This window comes from Gouania willdenowi, chromosome 7 (genome assembly GCF_900634775.1).
Source record: "Gouania willdenowi chromosome 7, fGouWil2.1, whole genome shotgun sequence".
Classification (NCBI taxonomy): Eukaryota; Metazoa; Chordata; class Actinopteri; order Blenniiformes; family Gobiesocidae; genus Gouania; species Gouania willdenowi.
The window spans coordinates 15,972,482-15,988,713 of record NC_041050.1 but is presented as its reverse complement, the minus strand read 5'-3'; the positions used below and the strand labels follow the sequence as shown (position 1 = coordinate 15,988,713).

Here is a 16,232-nt window from a genome sequence, read left to right as displayed (position 1 = left end):
TGTCAAAACTCCCAACAGCAAAGGGCTTCTGAGAGTACAGTTTACACTCACGAGCCTGGTGGTCTGGCTTTATGAGCAATGGTTAGTGTCATACACACACGCAGACATGCACGTACATATGAGCCTCGCTTCTGAGGACTCATGCAAGACCCCAAGGTCTGAAATCAAAGAAGGGCTTACGCAACACCTCTTTGCTTTCATTGTGTTTATAAAAGAGGTGACCTTACATGACTGGGGCCACGGGGTTATACGCCGTCTCTACCAGACGCACAAGTGTTTGTCAGTGTTGAAAAATGTTGTCAACGTGTGTTGATTGCGTGTGCGTGTGTTTGAAGCAGAGAGGTAAAGAATTAGAGTGCTTGCATGTTTTTAAAGCAATGAATAAAGAGGAGAGGGAGAGAAACCTGAGAATGAAAGAGTGAGAATGGTGAGGAGAGAGTGATTTGAAGGAGACCGAGGGGTCAGATCTGAAAGCAAAGTAAGACATCTGGAAAAGAGAAAGAGTCACTGGGACGAGGAGGAAATTACATCTGCCCAACAATGATTCATTGGAGAAAATTCTCCTCTACATTTCCCTCTCCTCCCTTTTGTCTTCCAACCTCTCAACCTAACCCTCTAACCTCTCTGTTTGCCACACTGCTTCATCCTTGTGACTTATTTCTAGTAGAATCCTAATCATGTGTAAGTCAAACATACCCTTGTACCTGATGATACATTAAAGTGATGATGCCTCATCTTTTATCCTCCAGGGATCTGAGCATGAACAACATCAGCGAGATCCCACCAAGGGCCTTCCATCGGCTGCACTTGTTATCAGAACTGTGAGTATTAAGTTCATTCAGCTCAAGTTATCGACCCTGTACTCTCATGACTCACATGTGCCATAAAACCTAAAATGTTTGAGCTGCTGCAATGCACAGGCTTTAGTAATAGAGCTTGATGATTCGTACATGACGATGATCTCTCCGCTATGAATCTGCCTGCAGCAATATCCTGGTAAATCCAGGGATGACTGCACAAAAAGGGGGGACAGAGTGGAACCTGATATTCTCATAGAGTGGATATATAGTGCAGTCAGATCCTGTACTTTACATTGGAGCCTGTTGCTGTCTTGCCCCCACTTGATTTTGTTGCCGCTGGACAGCTTTTAGGTGCAGAACACGCATAGCAGCAAGAACAAGAGCTATTTTTAATAATTGAGTATTTAAATGAGTGCAAGATCATTCGGTCACTGTGGTAAGTTGTAAATCATTTGGGTTGCGGTGAAGATCTCAGCCTTTACATGAATGCTTGACTTCTGAGTTCTACCATGTTTGTATCTACATTATGTGTTGGAACAGGGCTGCTGTTTTCCAGCTGCAGCCTGTGAGGCACGGGCTAATGAAGATTAAAGTTAATGGTTAACAGGGAAACCATTCAGATAGCTGTATGTTATCAGGCTTCAATAGGAGATCAAAGCTGAGTAAATAGTATTTGCAACACTTTCAACTAAAGATATAAAGACTTTTCAAGACTTTTATTTGTTTGAGTTCATTGAATTTCTGATCTCAAAAGGTTTGCAGTCATAAAAAATGATTCAGCTTTTTTTTTTTTTTAATCTTTTTTTTCTTGTCTGCACATGCTGTCAAAGGTCAACACCACAGGAAGTGCAATCATTATGAGACAGCAATGCATATTTTGTTATTGCAAAAAAATACATTGATTTATTTTATTGCTTAATTGTGACCATCACCAGCCCTCCCTAAAGAAGGGTAAGAAATCTTTTATTATAGGGAGGATATAAAAAGGGAGAGCAGTGTTACACCTAAGTGGAAGGGGAGGGGGAAGGGGAGGGGAAAGGGAGCAGGGAGGAGAGACTCAAGGCAGGAAATAGAAAAGGTGGGGAAGAATAGACTGTTCTTCTTATACCAGCATATGTGCAAAAAAAAAAAAAAAAAAAAACCGCTACTGCAAGCCCAGGAACTGCCCTGGGCCCGCAGATGCAGCCAGGCCAGCAGAAAGAGCGGAGGCCAGGGAGCCCCAGGCAACCCCCCCGAGGCCGAGCAACCCCCCAGATGCCCCCAAGATCCCAGGCCGAGAGGCAGCCACCGCCCCCCACACACACATCCGAGGAAGCCCCAAGCAGCCGAGCACCCAGCGCATCCCCCCACCGACCCCAACCCCCAACCCCAAGGCCCCCCGCCAGCATCCAGCCCCCCCCACCCACCCACACCCAAGCACCCAACCCCTCGAGGGAAGGGCCCAGAGAGCCCCCCGCCCGAGACCCCAGCAGAGGAGCCAAGGCCCCCGCCCAGCAGACGGCCAGAGCCGCGCGAAACGGGCAGCCGGCGGGCGCCCGCCGGTGGGCCCAGAGCCAGCAGGGTCCGGACCCCAGGCCAGAAGGACCCGGAACGGAAGCAGCACCGAGAGCAGCGCCCCCAGGGATGATTTAAAAAAAAAAAAAAAAAAAATGATTCAGCTCAGATATTGCAGTTGGGGTAATAACGAGAACCACATACTATCAAGTGATTCTGAACATTGAGCCTGACATTTGCCTGCATCGGGGGATTGAGAGTGGGGGTCTTGGATTGCACTCCACCTGCAGTGCTCATCCAGACACAATCCTTCCAGTGTTTTATACAGTCCCATTGATCTTGCTTCATCTGTATTGTTCTCAAGTTCTGACACTTTGTAGAGTCATTTTTTTTTTTGCTTTGTAAGTCTTCCAAGGAGGACGTTTCTGTTCTGAAGCCAACTTCTGCAGCATGCTGACCATTTCTGGAGATGTGTTGAGTTATGGATGATGTTCCAAGGCAGGGGAAAACATATTTTCAAATGTAACTCTGTCTTGAAGGTTCAGATGGATGAAGCTTAGGAGTTTCTGTTAAAATAATTAGAATTACATCAACTTAACACAGAGAAAAACAAACTGAGGCGCTAAACACAAACACTGTTAGTATGTGAGTGACAGCTTTTGATGTGGGTCTACAGCCCTGGTTGGTAAACGGGGAAAAGCAAGGGCCAGGCATGTTGTGACTGGTAGAGTGATAAATTGTCTGATGTTGGGCTCCGCTTTTCTGCCTTCACTCACTTGCTCTGTCTCCCTCCCTTCTAATTCACTTCTGCAGCCCCCTATTTTCACTTTACTGCAGGCTATTGGAAGCCTTTTGATACTTTTAAAACTCTCCTTCCCCTTTGGCACTCTGCATTTTTACAAATGAGAACAATCTGCTTGATGCAAAGAGTCCAACCTTTATCCTTTCATTTACAGTTACACTGTGGACAGGGGAATAAAACCTTATGAGCTACAAAGTGTCATTGAAAAGTGCTGCACTAAAGTGTTGCGTTAGGCTTCCTCTCATCTCATTTCTCAATCCTCACCTTTAAATCATCCAAATGCATGCAGTCAACCCCTTTCAACCTCCAAATTAGGTTATTGAACTAACTCACTGTGCATGAAGCAAATCTGTCAAAACTCAGAAACTCTTTGATCCAATGGGGCGTTGCTATTGGCTACAAAATTTAAAGGTAATTAAGTTGTTTTTCTTCTTTAACTTTTTAAAGATCTGACACTAATCATCAAGTCCCTCATATCAAACCTTTTACTCAAAACTTTGAACAGCATGAGTGCCTTTTCATTCAAACACAGCCCTTATAGCCACTTTCAGCCAAAACAGGAAGGAGCAGACCACACGTCTATTGGTAATTAGAGGGCAGCATTTGGTTACTAATCTACCTGACATATCAAAGATACTGTCTCTTTTCATATCATCATAACCTCATGTGTTATTGCCTTTCACTATACTATTGATCAAGTACTTTGATCAGGTGTCTCATAAACATCCTTATATTATTTGTAGATGTCTGTAAGGTAATAATAATTATCATATAATAATTCGTAACAATAATAGGAGTTTAATTTATTCTGAGAGAGATGAAGAAGAAGTGGTGATCGGAGGCACACATGCTCTTCTCTTCCATTTGGCGATAAGATTGTCTGCCAATAGTCTTATTATATTAATTGGGTCAGCATTTGGAGATTTTATTATCAGCTAGCTCGATGCCCCAGGTGCATCACCCAGCTAAAGCTATCTTGGTCAATGAGGACTTTTCCCTAAGTGTTGCCAGCACTCAACATCTCCAAATTATACTTTAGTAATTTTAGAGGTTAATGGTAGGCTAAGTGATTGACCTTAAGGCTGGACCAAGGGGTCAACCAGGCGTTACAGAAACTATTATTCATTCACTCCAGTCATACTGGCGGTGGTAAGCTACACTTTAGCTGCCCTGAGGCATACTGACTTGCCATTTCGCTTCTATAGTCCCTCTGACCACCACCATCAGTCAAGCACAATTCATACCCATTCATACGCAGTAATGAAAGTAAAGTGTCTTGCCCACAGTTATTGGACAACCCACTCGCAGTTGTGACAGGTTTTCTTCATGTCTTTGGAATCATTGGTGTGCATGCCTGTATGTTAGACACTAAACACTGCGGATGGCACTGTATCATTTTCAATGTTGTTGTTGTTTTGTTGCCTTTTTTTTGTATGATTATGGATCCTCCTGGGTCTGAAATACATAAAACTCAATCTCTACCACTGAGCCACAGTTACCCCAAATGCTAATATAACAATTTCACAATAATTAAACTTAACTATTTTGATGGATATTGAGTGAGGATAGAAGTATGTAGTTCTGTATAACCTTGATTACAAAGTGATCCCATCCACTGGAGTTTTCCAACATTTGTGCTGTGGCACATTAGTGTGTTGTGAAAGATCATCAGGGGCGCAATATGAAATGTTGGAACAATGTAGGATAAAATATTACTCCATGTCAGAAGGGGGCGAATTTCTTCTTGGTTATTCCTTGAGTTCAAGAATGACTGCTGTGCAGTTGGTACTTTTTTAAAACAAGGGGTGCCAATAAAAGCTTAAGAATAATTCTTTGCTACTTTATCTAGTATGAATTCTAATCTGTTTGAGCTACCATGCACATTCTGCATACAATGAACATCCCTGTGCAGTGTTTCAGTCGCAATAATTGCCTCAGCAAAGCCGAACCGATCAGTGGAGCAGACAGTATTGCTCAAAAACCTCAAAAGGTTTCACAATGGTTGAATGCAAAAACTGCCAGCTTAGCACAGCTTTGTGGGCTTCAGAGGAAGGTTAGATGTGAGATCATGTACAATGTTGCCAGATACAGCTGATGATTTCTATAAACTGTTGAGACACTGCCAAACCCTGGCCAAAAACCACAAGCTTTGGGTGAATGGGATCAACCTCTGGATGCATGTAGAACCAATGGTCTATTTATTTTCACTGTGTTATGTTATTTGATCTTGCAAAAAAAAAAAAAAACATTTAATTTGATTGACAAAGATATTTCCTTGTAAGTATACCGAGTGATCTGAATTAGTAGCATGATGAGTTGGAGTCATCAATTCCATTTTCCTTCAATCCCTTTGAGGTACTGATAGTTTCAGTTATTTATTGTCTGGACTGTTTCGATCAAGCTGAATTACGTTTAGGTGCTTTTTATTCAGTTCAGAACAGGGGCCAAGAAAAATTCCCACAACCTCTAAATCAAACAAAATTGTTGGAGTCACGCTTTGACAAGAGCATTAGGCTGGTGTTGAGCCACCTGAAAGCTAAGTAGGGAACAATCACTCAATGTGAATCTTTTACACATTGGAACACAAAGAAAATGAGCACTGATATCATGGAAACAGCAGTCAAAGGCAACTAGCAGTGAACTGTTGATTCTACACAATAACCATCTTCACATAAGACATAATCAAAGGTTTGACAAATGCGCCAAAGAAACAAAAACAGAAAAATACAAAACTGGACTTGAATGTAATGCTGTTCTGGCTTTGGTAATGCACCTAATCTAAAAAGGCTGGGTTGGCAAAAACATTATAACATAGCTTGAACAACAATGTTTATTTTGATCTTTGATTTATTGGCCTATAACATCCCATCCTACAAAGAGACATTTGTTTTTCTTTGGTGTTACTTTTATTGTTTTTGTGTTATTTGCATCTGCAACTAATCACTGCACTAGAACAGGAACCAGGAGATTTCACCCAGGGGTCTTTTCAGAAATAGACTTAGATCTATTTTACTAGTGTCAGGACCTCATGAAAGCCACCTGAAACAGTTTCCTCAAAAAATGTAGCCAGTGGAACAGTCCCCTGTGACCAGGCAGCTTGTGCAAACGTAGAAACGGAAATGGTGTTGACATATCAGACCTTTTGTCCTTGCCGGTAAAACAAATGGTCACAAGTCCTTCCATGAACTTTAAATCCAATCTGGACTTTTTCATTGACCACATAACTGATTAACTGTGTTACATGTCTGTCATCAGTGTTAAATCCATGTTGACAGATCATGTGGCACAGTCTGTGCCTTTGTGATTGAGTTTTGACTGTGGTTTGAGAGGCGTGACGAAATGGCACAACAATGACCTGGATCACGATCACTCAGTTTTGTACAGTGGTGTGGGTGCGTGTGGGTGTTTGTGTTGATAAATATGAGCTCTGTAAGCCTTCTAAACTGAGCTTAGTGTGAAATTTGGCAGACATTGGTAAGCCTGTGCGGTCTGCCACTGCACAGTAATACGACTAAGACATGTTGACATGAGTATCCGATGTCAGAGGGAGTTTGCTGGGAGCTGTCATCCATTACCATCTTGATGAGGGCAGTGGAAAGGCAGACAGTGCTCAATATCAATATTTCAATATTCTGGCACAGCCTATGCAACTTTACCAGAGGCTGCCTGCTTAGCAGCTGAAATGTCAGGCAAATGTCACCTGTGGAGCAATGTTGCGAGGTGGGGGAGGGATCTGATGAGTAACGTGGAACTGTGTGTGTGTTTAATAAAAGTGGGTGGTCTTGAGCTGTGAAGACTAAATCGGTGTTTAAACAGTGCTTCCAGCCTGTGACCTTGAGAGTTACTTTGTAGGACTGAATGTTATTTATTTGGACATCTTATACACACTCACAAATGACCATTAGGTGCTGTGTTTGATAAACAAACTGATTGGATTGCTTGTGTGAATGTGTGTGGTTTTACTCCCTTTCTGTCCTCAAGGCCTGTTCAGAATGGGCCCAATTTACGTCAAGGACGTGGAAAGTAGGGCACACACTTAGACCGCTGACATGTGTCCGTGCGCATGCACACGCACACACAGAAACTCATTCATATGTGCATGTTAATGGACGCACAGCACTTGTTGACTCACTCTCAATCTCTTATAATTCCAAATTTATTCACTCACTGAAGCTCCCAGTATTGATTTTGGTTTCAGGGATTTCTCAGAGCCAATAGCAGCTACACCGGAGAGTAGCACATTAGCCCAAAAATAACCCTCAAGCTACACCGTGATTAAAGTCATATCAAAGCCTGATCCAATAAATTGTGATTATTTTAAAGTTTTTTAACCATGTTTAATTTTATTCTTTGTTTTTTCTCGTAGGCGTATCTCAGGGAATCAGCTCAGGTATATCTCAAGCCAAGCTCTCCAAGGTCTTCACAACCTCAAAGTTCTGTAAGTAAACCTTTCCTCCATCGTCCCTCACACACTCAGGTGCTTCAGTTCCTCATGTCAGCCCAAACACTATGGGTCGTTCCACTCAGGCCTTCGAGGGGGAAATTGCGATGTTCTCCAGCCTTGAATGAAACACACAGGCAATGCATCATTAGCTGCAGTTAAAGTTTATGGGCTGAGGAAGACCTGCTTTGCTCACTGCTCCTTTATGACTAAATAAGCCCTGTTTCAATTGGAAGCGTGCACAGACTGAAGCACACATGCAAGCACGCATACATGCACTTATTTTCTAAATGCAGGTGTAATGCAGGGACCTCCCAGTAGCACCACCCACTGAGATTACAGCAAGTGACTAAAATACATTACATCTGAACTGCATTCAAAGGGTTCTTTCCAACACCCCATTCTTGATACTGTGCTTACTGTGTCATCTGTAACCACCAACGGTTACAGATGCTGTGAACGATTAATACCAAGAAGGTGGAAAGCAAATTAATCACATATTAGAACTGGCCCTCAAAGCTGCTGCCATATAGAATAATATACATATTAAAATAGGAATACATATACTCTGTTCCAGTCAAAAATCTGTAAAAAACGCAAAATACTAACCTAGCATGTTGTGCAATTTTAGGAACACTAGGGAATTCTGAGGCACACCATTTGATCCTTGTTCCCCTTCTGTTCTACAATTCTACAATTTCAATCAGCAGATGCTTTTGTCCAAAGTGACGTTCAACACAAGCAAGTTTCTGTTGTGAAACTTATCGAGACTATATAAGTTGGCCAAGTCTGAGCTGTCATTATCATGTCAGGAAAGCAGGAAAAATCTTGGATTTGTGCATGTCTGGAAGCCTGTTTTGAGCAATGAAGGGAACATAAGCAGGTGAGCTTTTGTATTCCTACTTAAAATGTTAATGTAGTCAGGCCATTGGCAACTGCACTAACGCATAACATAATCTTCAAAGTTAAGAAGTCAGTATGAAAAACCGAGAACTCACACTCTAGCTGTGATATTATGACCTGTACTTTAGAGGTACTTTAAATATTTTACTTTGGTTTATTATATTCTCTTCAATTTATATAACTCCAAAAATGACCTATTCATCCCATAAAGTGTATTACAAGCTGGTTTAACTGGGAACCAGATCAGGAACATCAGCTCCAAAGCCAGGACACCTACAAAAAAATAAATCAAAGGAGAAAGAGGATAAATCATAGACTACGGGATAGATGGATATTATTTATGTATCAAAAAAGATGTAGAACTATTAGATAGACCAAAAAAGTTTCCTAAGCAGTCTAAACCCACAGCAGCAGAACTAATAAAGGCCAGGTTTACAAGGCCAAATTCACGCCTTTTACTTTGGTAAGTCTAAAGTCGAGACCTAAAAGTAGAGAGTGCTGGCCTCATGTACTGAAATTGGGAGCTGGTTCCAGCCTGATATCTCAGTATAGAATGAATATGCGAGCAGCATCATTACATCACATTAAGTCTCAGTACAAAGATTATAATACAACATATACCAGTCTCTCTTTGTTTTGTTTTTTTGGTAAATCACCCAACTGCTCAAGGCACTCTCCAGCTTTTATACAAAAGCATTTATTTCTCCATCTTCACTGTGAACACTAGCATCAGCCTCTTGGCAATAAAATGCCTAACACATTATTAGTGACTATTTGCTTTCATATGGTCCTCAGAGAATAAGACTCAAACAGTCTATGGGTGGGCAACCCAATGAATCTAAGGCTGAATCTAATTATGTGCTGTCACTTCGATTGATGCACCTGAATATTTAATGCAATGCATAGCATCAATTATAACACTAATTTTATTATCCTGACATTAAAAAAACATGGAAGTAAGTGAATCAAAAGAAACATAAATCATGTCAAATGAACTTTATTGAACCCACTAAGTAACAGTGCACTCAACCCGTTTCCTTTTTAGTTGTCGGCATTTGTCATCATTGCTCAGTTTTATGATAGTTATGCACTTGTTTTAGTCTTGTGGAAAAAGTTTTAATTTCAGGTCAAGTTCGTGACCATAACTAATTCTGGATCGGAGCTTTGTTAACAGTACGTAACCATAGCCAGAAGACAGAAGTGCAATTTCTTTCCAATAGTCATGAAAAGAAAGCCAACCAGAGAGACTCTTTATTTACAGCAACACTTTGTATGACCTTCATCGTTTTTTTATGCTGATGAAACAAAAAGAGGCATATTATCCTACCGAGCAGAATAGTCCCTATGAACCATTTGCAATTGACAATAAAAGCTAAAAAAAAGCCACAAAAAAGAAAAATGGAAAGAATGATAAAAGGAAGGAAAGATAGAGAACAGTATGCAAGGGTGAGTGAAGAGAGAGTGTATTGTTTGCTTCCCACTTCCTCCTCATTTGTGCTTCATTCTTCTGAGAATGACATCAGCAGCCCACCCAAGGAGGCACTCTCTTTCATTCTCCACTTCTCTTCAGGCTTTTACTCACCCTTCACTTTGTGTGTCAAATGTCCCTCATGATAAAAATTATCCATGTGGGCTCACACCACATACACTATGTCATATAGATGTGTTATTCAACACTGAATAATTTCCTTGTGCCTTTTAGGATGCTACAAAATAACCAGCTGGAGAGACTTCCTGATGATGCTCCATGGGACTTGCCCAACCTTCTGTCTTTGTGAGTCTCATTCTTCCACATATACACAAACTAATCAGGCTACTCTCCCTCATCCAACATCCTTTGGCCACCCACACATCCCTACGCTAACCGCAGCACAGGTATAGAGTACCACTGACAAATTACAGCTCATACCCTGATGCTGGTTGTTACAGTTGTGCATTCAGTTCTGAACTGCCTGATGGTTGGAGTCACAGCCTGATTGTGTCAGCGCAGTTCATGGTAGCATCTGGAAGCCATGAGGGAAACAGCAGACACTGCAGGCCGGGGAGAGCATCTCCAATGAGCTGTGAAACAACCCCATTTTCCATCAGTCCCCCCTCTCTTCCTCCTCCACTCCAACTCCTCCATTCTTCTCCCACCACCCACACCGCGATCCCTCTGGCTAGTCGGAGTGTTTAGTGGCTTAATTGTCTAATCTGTGGGGTCACAGTGTGTATGTCAGTGTGCGTGTTTGGACATGTGCAAGTGGACCACCGCATCTATAAATCTTCACCCCTCCTGTCACCCTTCCAGATTTGTACCACATACACACTCCCGATCTATGCTTTCCGAAATGAATGATCTTTTTTTGCAAATATTCATAAAACCATTTCCTTCATCCAATGACAGTTCCTACCACAAGCACATATGATCACACACATTCTGCAGCTCTTACAAAGGAGGGGCATACTTGTGTTACTCCTCTACCACAAACCATGATTTCCTGTCTTTAATACAACAGGCCTGTTTTCCCTTAATATAGTCTCTGAGTACTGAGTATACTGTGTTCATACAGGTGTGCAGAACAGAAAGTAATTGCGGGGGTACGTGCATCTGTGGCAGAGATTTGTTGTCATCATGATGTCCATTTGTCTTCATGAGTGCGTCGGCTTTTTCTTTAATTTCTCATTCGTCGAAACAGACAAGCACACACAGAGTGTATCTACACACACACGGATGCACCTTGTCATTACAGTAATGATAAGCTCAGCAGGGAAAGAGGATTGGAGAAGCTTTGGAGGGTGAAGCTGTTTGGCGCCTCACAGCCATTAAAAACGCCAAGTAAGGTAAAAACCACATAAGCACTTGGATTATAGATTGATTTAGATGTGCAGAGGACGTGTTCTTTCCCAACAAATCAAGGCCACATCTCTTCTTTACCTTTTTCGAAACAAGGAGAGTGAGAGAATAGATATAACCCTTGAAAAAATGTTAAGTAGAGGCTGATCTAAGATGTCTAAGTCTGATCTAAGTTGGCCAAGCTTGACGTCGTCATGATGCTAAACCCTCAGGTTAGGTAGCGTAGCTGCCACTGACATTTATAAGCAGATTTGAATCAGCCTAACTGTGTTTTAAGAGATTTGACTCAATGGTAGTAAAACAAGTCCCTCCAAGTCCCCCGACAATATAAAATTTGAGACATCTGGAGAACTGAACCAGCAGAAAAACAGGTCCTCAGATCTCCTGGATCATTTAAGAGATCTTTCGCTTTTTGTCTCTGCGTCTCACTCTCGTGTTCGTACATCAGACTTTGATGTGATGGACAGGAAATAGTCTGCTTTATTGGCTCCTGTGGAACATTCCTACTTCTGTCTGGACCTTCGACAGACCTGGCAGGTCGACCCAAAGGAGCAATTATTATTTTGCCCTGGAGAACAACTCAGAAAGTTGAAGGGCCTTCCGGAGCTTTCATCCTGCGATCAGGGTCAGGGACAAACAAAGTCCACAGTTGAAGAGCACAGGATGCACAAGGACGGTGCATGGCGCTTTGAAAAAATGTGTCCTTAGGAGCTAAAGATGAGGATCAAATTTGAAGTGGTTTGAGTGTGTGGGAAGGTACAAATCCATCAGCATTTACATGTATGCTTCAGGGCGTCTCTGTGTGCAAGCATCTGCCAGTGTATACAGTTGCTTCCCTGATGGAAAATGTCCCTGAGGAGAAAAGTCCAGAGATCAGAGTTCAAGTTCAGATTTCACTTTGATGATGCACGTTGTTTGGTGAAGCCTTCAGGAGTGCAGAAGGATAGAGGGGGAACTGCTGCGAAATAATCAAAGACGCCCAGTGGAAAATTGATAAGGGAGGGTGTCTAAAAGAACCAACAAGAGTTAAAAGCTAAGATTGAAATGGTTTCACAAGAAACTGGGAGTTCATTGATTACGATGTGTAACAAAATGTGTATATTTGAGCGCCAGAGGGTGGAAAAAGAGAGTAATGAATACGTGTGAAGGGCCAGAAAAAGAAGAATAGCAGAAGGAAGTGGTCTCAGCTTGTCGGTCTTGCCCTGAGGGTATCATTTATCAACAATCTGCGATATGTCCATGGGGACGCAGTGGTTAAAGGCATGAAATTATTTGTGTCCATTGGTAAAGCTTTGTATGAGCTACAATAAGCTATTTGCAAGAAGAAACTTTGGGAAACTGATGGTGATGTTACTGGAAGTACGAAAAAGGAAAAACATGGAGGAATATCATTGACTGTTCCTCCCTTCTTACCTCAATTCGTCTACCAGACAGTCGGACGGAAAAAAATGAAATAACATATAAAATGAAGGTCTAAATCACTCTTACATGTTTGTGTCTGTGCTTTTTCTCTTGTAAAATGTCATACATGTCTGTGCTGGTAAAGCTTTAAATTACTTATTTAGCTTTTGAATAGATCATAATGACGTTGCAGCAAAGATGAAAGAACAGGAATAACAGATACATAATTCTCTTAATAACCTTCCTGTACGCCAGAGTGTTCAGGTGCCACGACCAACAACCACTAGCACGCACATAAGTGTGGACACCCCTGCACTAGAGCAAGTGTATCTTGTTTAGTGTTGACGATTTATGCACTGAGAACTGTTTCTTTTCACCCCGCAGGCGTCTTGATGCAAATCTGTTGTCTGAGGTGCCGCCTGCAGCCTTCGAAGGTGTTCGCTCTCTGAGACATCTGTGGCTGGACGATAACTCCTTAACGGAGATTCCGGTGGCAGCTCTGGACTCTCTGCCATCCCTTCAAGCCATGACATTGGCCCTCAATCAGATAAAACACATCCCAGATTACGCCTTTAAGAACCTTACTGCCCTGGTCGTACTGTGAGTGACATCCTGATTTGTTTTGCTGAAAACCTTTCCCAACTAACCACAGAAATTTCCTTCTGCTGACCCTTAAAACAGGGCGGTTATGATTGCAGCGTGGAACCGTTTATAAAAGTCATTTATGATAAGTTGGAAAACATTTGTGGACTCTTTTTTTCAGGCATCTCCATAACAATCACATCCAGAGTATGGGCTCGAGATGTTTTGAAGGTTTACACAGTTTGGAGACACTGTGAGTATGCACGCACGCACACATTTTGCATATGCTTTATTGCTTTTATATTTAACTTTGATTAATGATGTGCACCGACTTCTTTTCCCACGATAGTCCGGGTTGCAACAACTCACATGGAAGCATCAAAAAGTGACTTCATATCATTTTGTTTACCAGATAACTGGCACAGATATGGTGATGACAAAGTATTTTCAAGGATTACCAATAATTTATTATGGTATTGTTTACAGGAATTACATTGCCTCAGACAACCTTAAGATATATGAGGATGATGATGGTGTTGCATGGAACACTTGGAAATGGTGCACTTTTATAAATCATGTGCAACAAGTGTTCCAAAGAATTGGTGTAGAACTACATTATTAAGTCAAAATGATTAATGTCCTGGTAATTTCAGCAGGTGCTTAGTTTCACAAACCGCAACCAATAAAGGAATAATGGGAATGTACAGATGAAAAGAACTAAATTTAATACTTTGAAGTATTACCAACAAATTCCTGTTTTGTTAAAGATATTGCCAAGCAGTACAAAGGCCATGCCGAAAACATTTGTAGCTACAAGAGAACACAACGTGAACACGTGCCAAAGATTCGATTACTAGACCCTAACCACAGACCAAAACTGAAACCACAGAAACTTGACACAGTCAAATAAAAGTGGTGGAAGCAGAAAGTAAGAGGACTAAAGAGGGTTGCAACTGCACAATTCATGGTGGTCTGATGAAAACACTGGTTTCTGGCTGGCTTCCCAACAACCTGTTGAAGTGTTTGAAAAAAAAGAAAAATAATTAAACATTTTGTTTTATGAGCGTGTGTGTGGGCACATCATTGTGTGTGTGTGCTGATAAGCAAGCACTGGTGCAATCATACTGCTTTACACCTCAACTTAAAAGCCATTATCCATGTATAGAAAGACAGAAATGCACGGTGTAAGTCAGCAGAGCCGCACATGAGGGGATAAAAAGAAACCAGAGAATGTGAAAAAGAGGGATGGAGCTCCTCTGACCAGAATAGGGTGTGTTAAAGTGTTTGAGTCGTCAGTGGTTGGGAGAGACAGATGATTCAGCAGGATAAGATGACAGGTGTCATTGACGTGGGGATTGCACTGGTATGAGGGGTTAATCTCTCACTGTGGCCTTTCCTATTAGAAATATGAGAGACCTTCTGCATTATCAACACCCTCCAAAGCCTCTGTGTGTTATAAAATCATTAGTTCAAAGCGCCATCTAAGAACCACAGAAAAACAACAACAAAGGAGGCCAATTGGACTTATTTTGGTTGTTTGCATGACAATTTTGTGAACTATGTTGTTATAAAATGCCAGGATATACTTGGTAACCATGATGTGCATTCTCACAAATAATAAATCAATGTAGTGCGTAGCTTAACGATAAAGTTACATTTTGGCACTTCATAAAATAAGCAGATTCATGCAGTAGAACTATTAGGTACAACATTTTTCTATGTGTGAAACTGCTCTAAGTTTAAAACTAATCAGGAAAATTATCAACCTAGACCTTACGCCTACTAAACAGCAGTATTCATTTTGTTGACTAAACATATTCAACATGTATTTCGTCAGCTACATTTTTTAGGTTACAATATCTGGGCTGTGGCTAATTAAAAAAACCAAAAAAAAACAGGGAAACAAACATTATATGAAAATATGGCGTTTTTCACAGACTAATTCAGTGATTCTCAACTGGTGGGTCGGGACCCAAAAGTGGGTCGCAGACCTGTACTGGGTGGGTCACGAACAGCTGGTCAAAAATAAAAAAATATGTCTCTCATGATGGACTTGTCTTTTATTTTGAAAAAACCTTTTCTTTTGACAAGCATGCTGTAAAATGCAGGAAACGTATATAGATTTATGTTTTAAATATTTAATATGTATGTGTATGTTTTCAACAGATATTTTTGGAAAAACTACCGGTAAATTTAGTTGGTTGAATTCTAAAAAAAAAAAAAAATTAAAAAATTAATGACCGTGGAAAAATGTGGGTCCCAAGGTCAGAACAGTTGAGAACCCCTGGACTAATTAAAACTAAACTATAATGTTTACATGTGTTGAAATTCAATCACAACAAAGTTTTGTTTTTGGAAGTTGTCCAATCAAATCTAATTTTGTTCTGTGGAAGGGAGGAGGTGATCCAACAGGAAGTAAACTGATGGAGGAAGTAAGACGACTCATGTGGTCTCACGTATTGATCACATTAGATCTGTCTGTGTGTATTTACACACACTAATGCCATCCCACATCATGTATTGTTGATCATTGGCAACTGCATAAACTTATATGCTCTGAACAAATATATAAACGCAACGCTTTTGTTTTTGCTCCAATTTTTCATGAGCTGAACTCAAAGATCTAAAACATTTTCTATAAACAAGACAGACCTACTGTATTTCTGACAAATATTGTTCACAAATCTGCCAAAATCTGTATTAGTGAGCACTTCTCCCTTGGAACAATATTTGTGAGAAATAGGTCTTGAAAAATGGGAGCAAAAACTTTAATATTTTTGTTCACTATATTTTAGTTGACCATATGTGTAACAGATTTGGTCGATTCAAATCTGTCATTTAGTTGACTAAAACTAAAAAACTAGATTATAAATGAAATAGTCCCAATAAGTACATTTTGACTAAAACTAAATTGCATTTTAGTCAAAAGACTATGACTAAAAATAAATCAAAATTAACACTCCTAGACAGGTG

The 16,232-nt window shown here is 40.9% G+C and overlaps 1 protein-coding gene across 1 annotated transcript in view; it reads left to right on the top strand.

Moving 5' to 3' along the window:
* Positions 1-16,232, top strand: part of lgr6 (leucine-rich repeat containing G protein-coupled receptor 6) — a 42,476-nt gene that overhangs the window by 15,150 nt on the left and 11,094 nt on the right. Inside the window, exons 2-6 of the mRNA XM_028452762.1 lie at positions 750-821; positions 7,463-7,534; positions 10,143-10,214; positions 13,062-13,277; positions 13,441-13,512. Of these exons, the coding sequence (XP_028308563.1) occupies positions 750-821; positions 7,463-7,534; positions 10,143-10,214; positions 13,062-13,277; positions 13,441-13,512 (504 nt within the window). The remainder of the gene's footprint in view (positions 1-749; positions 822-7,462; positions 7,535-10,142; positions 10,215-13,061; positions 13,278-13,440; positions 13,513-16,232) is intronic.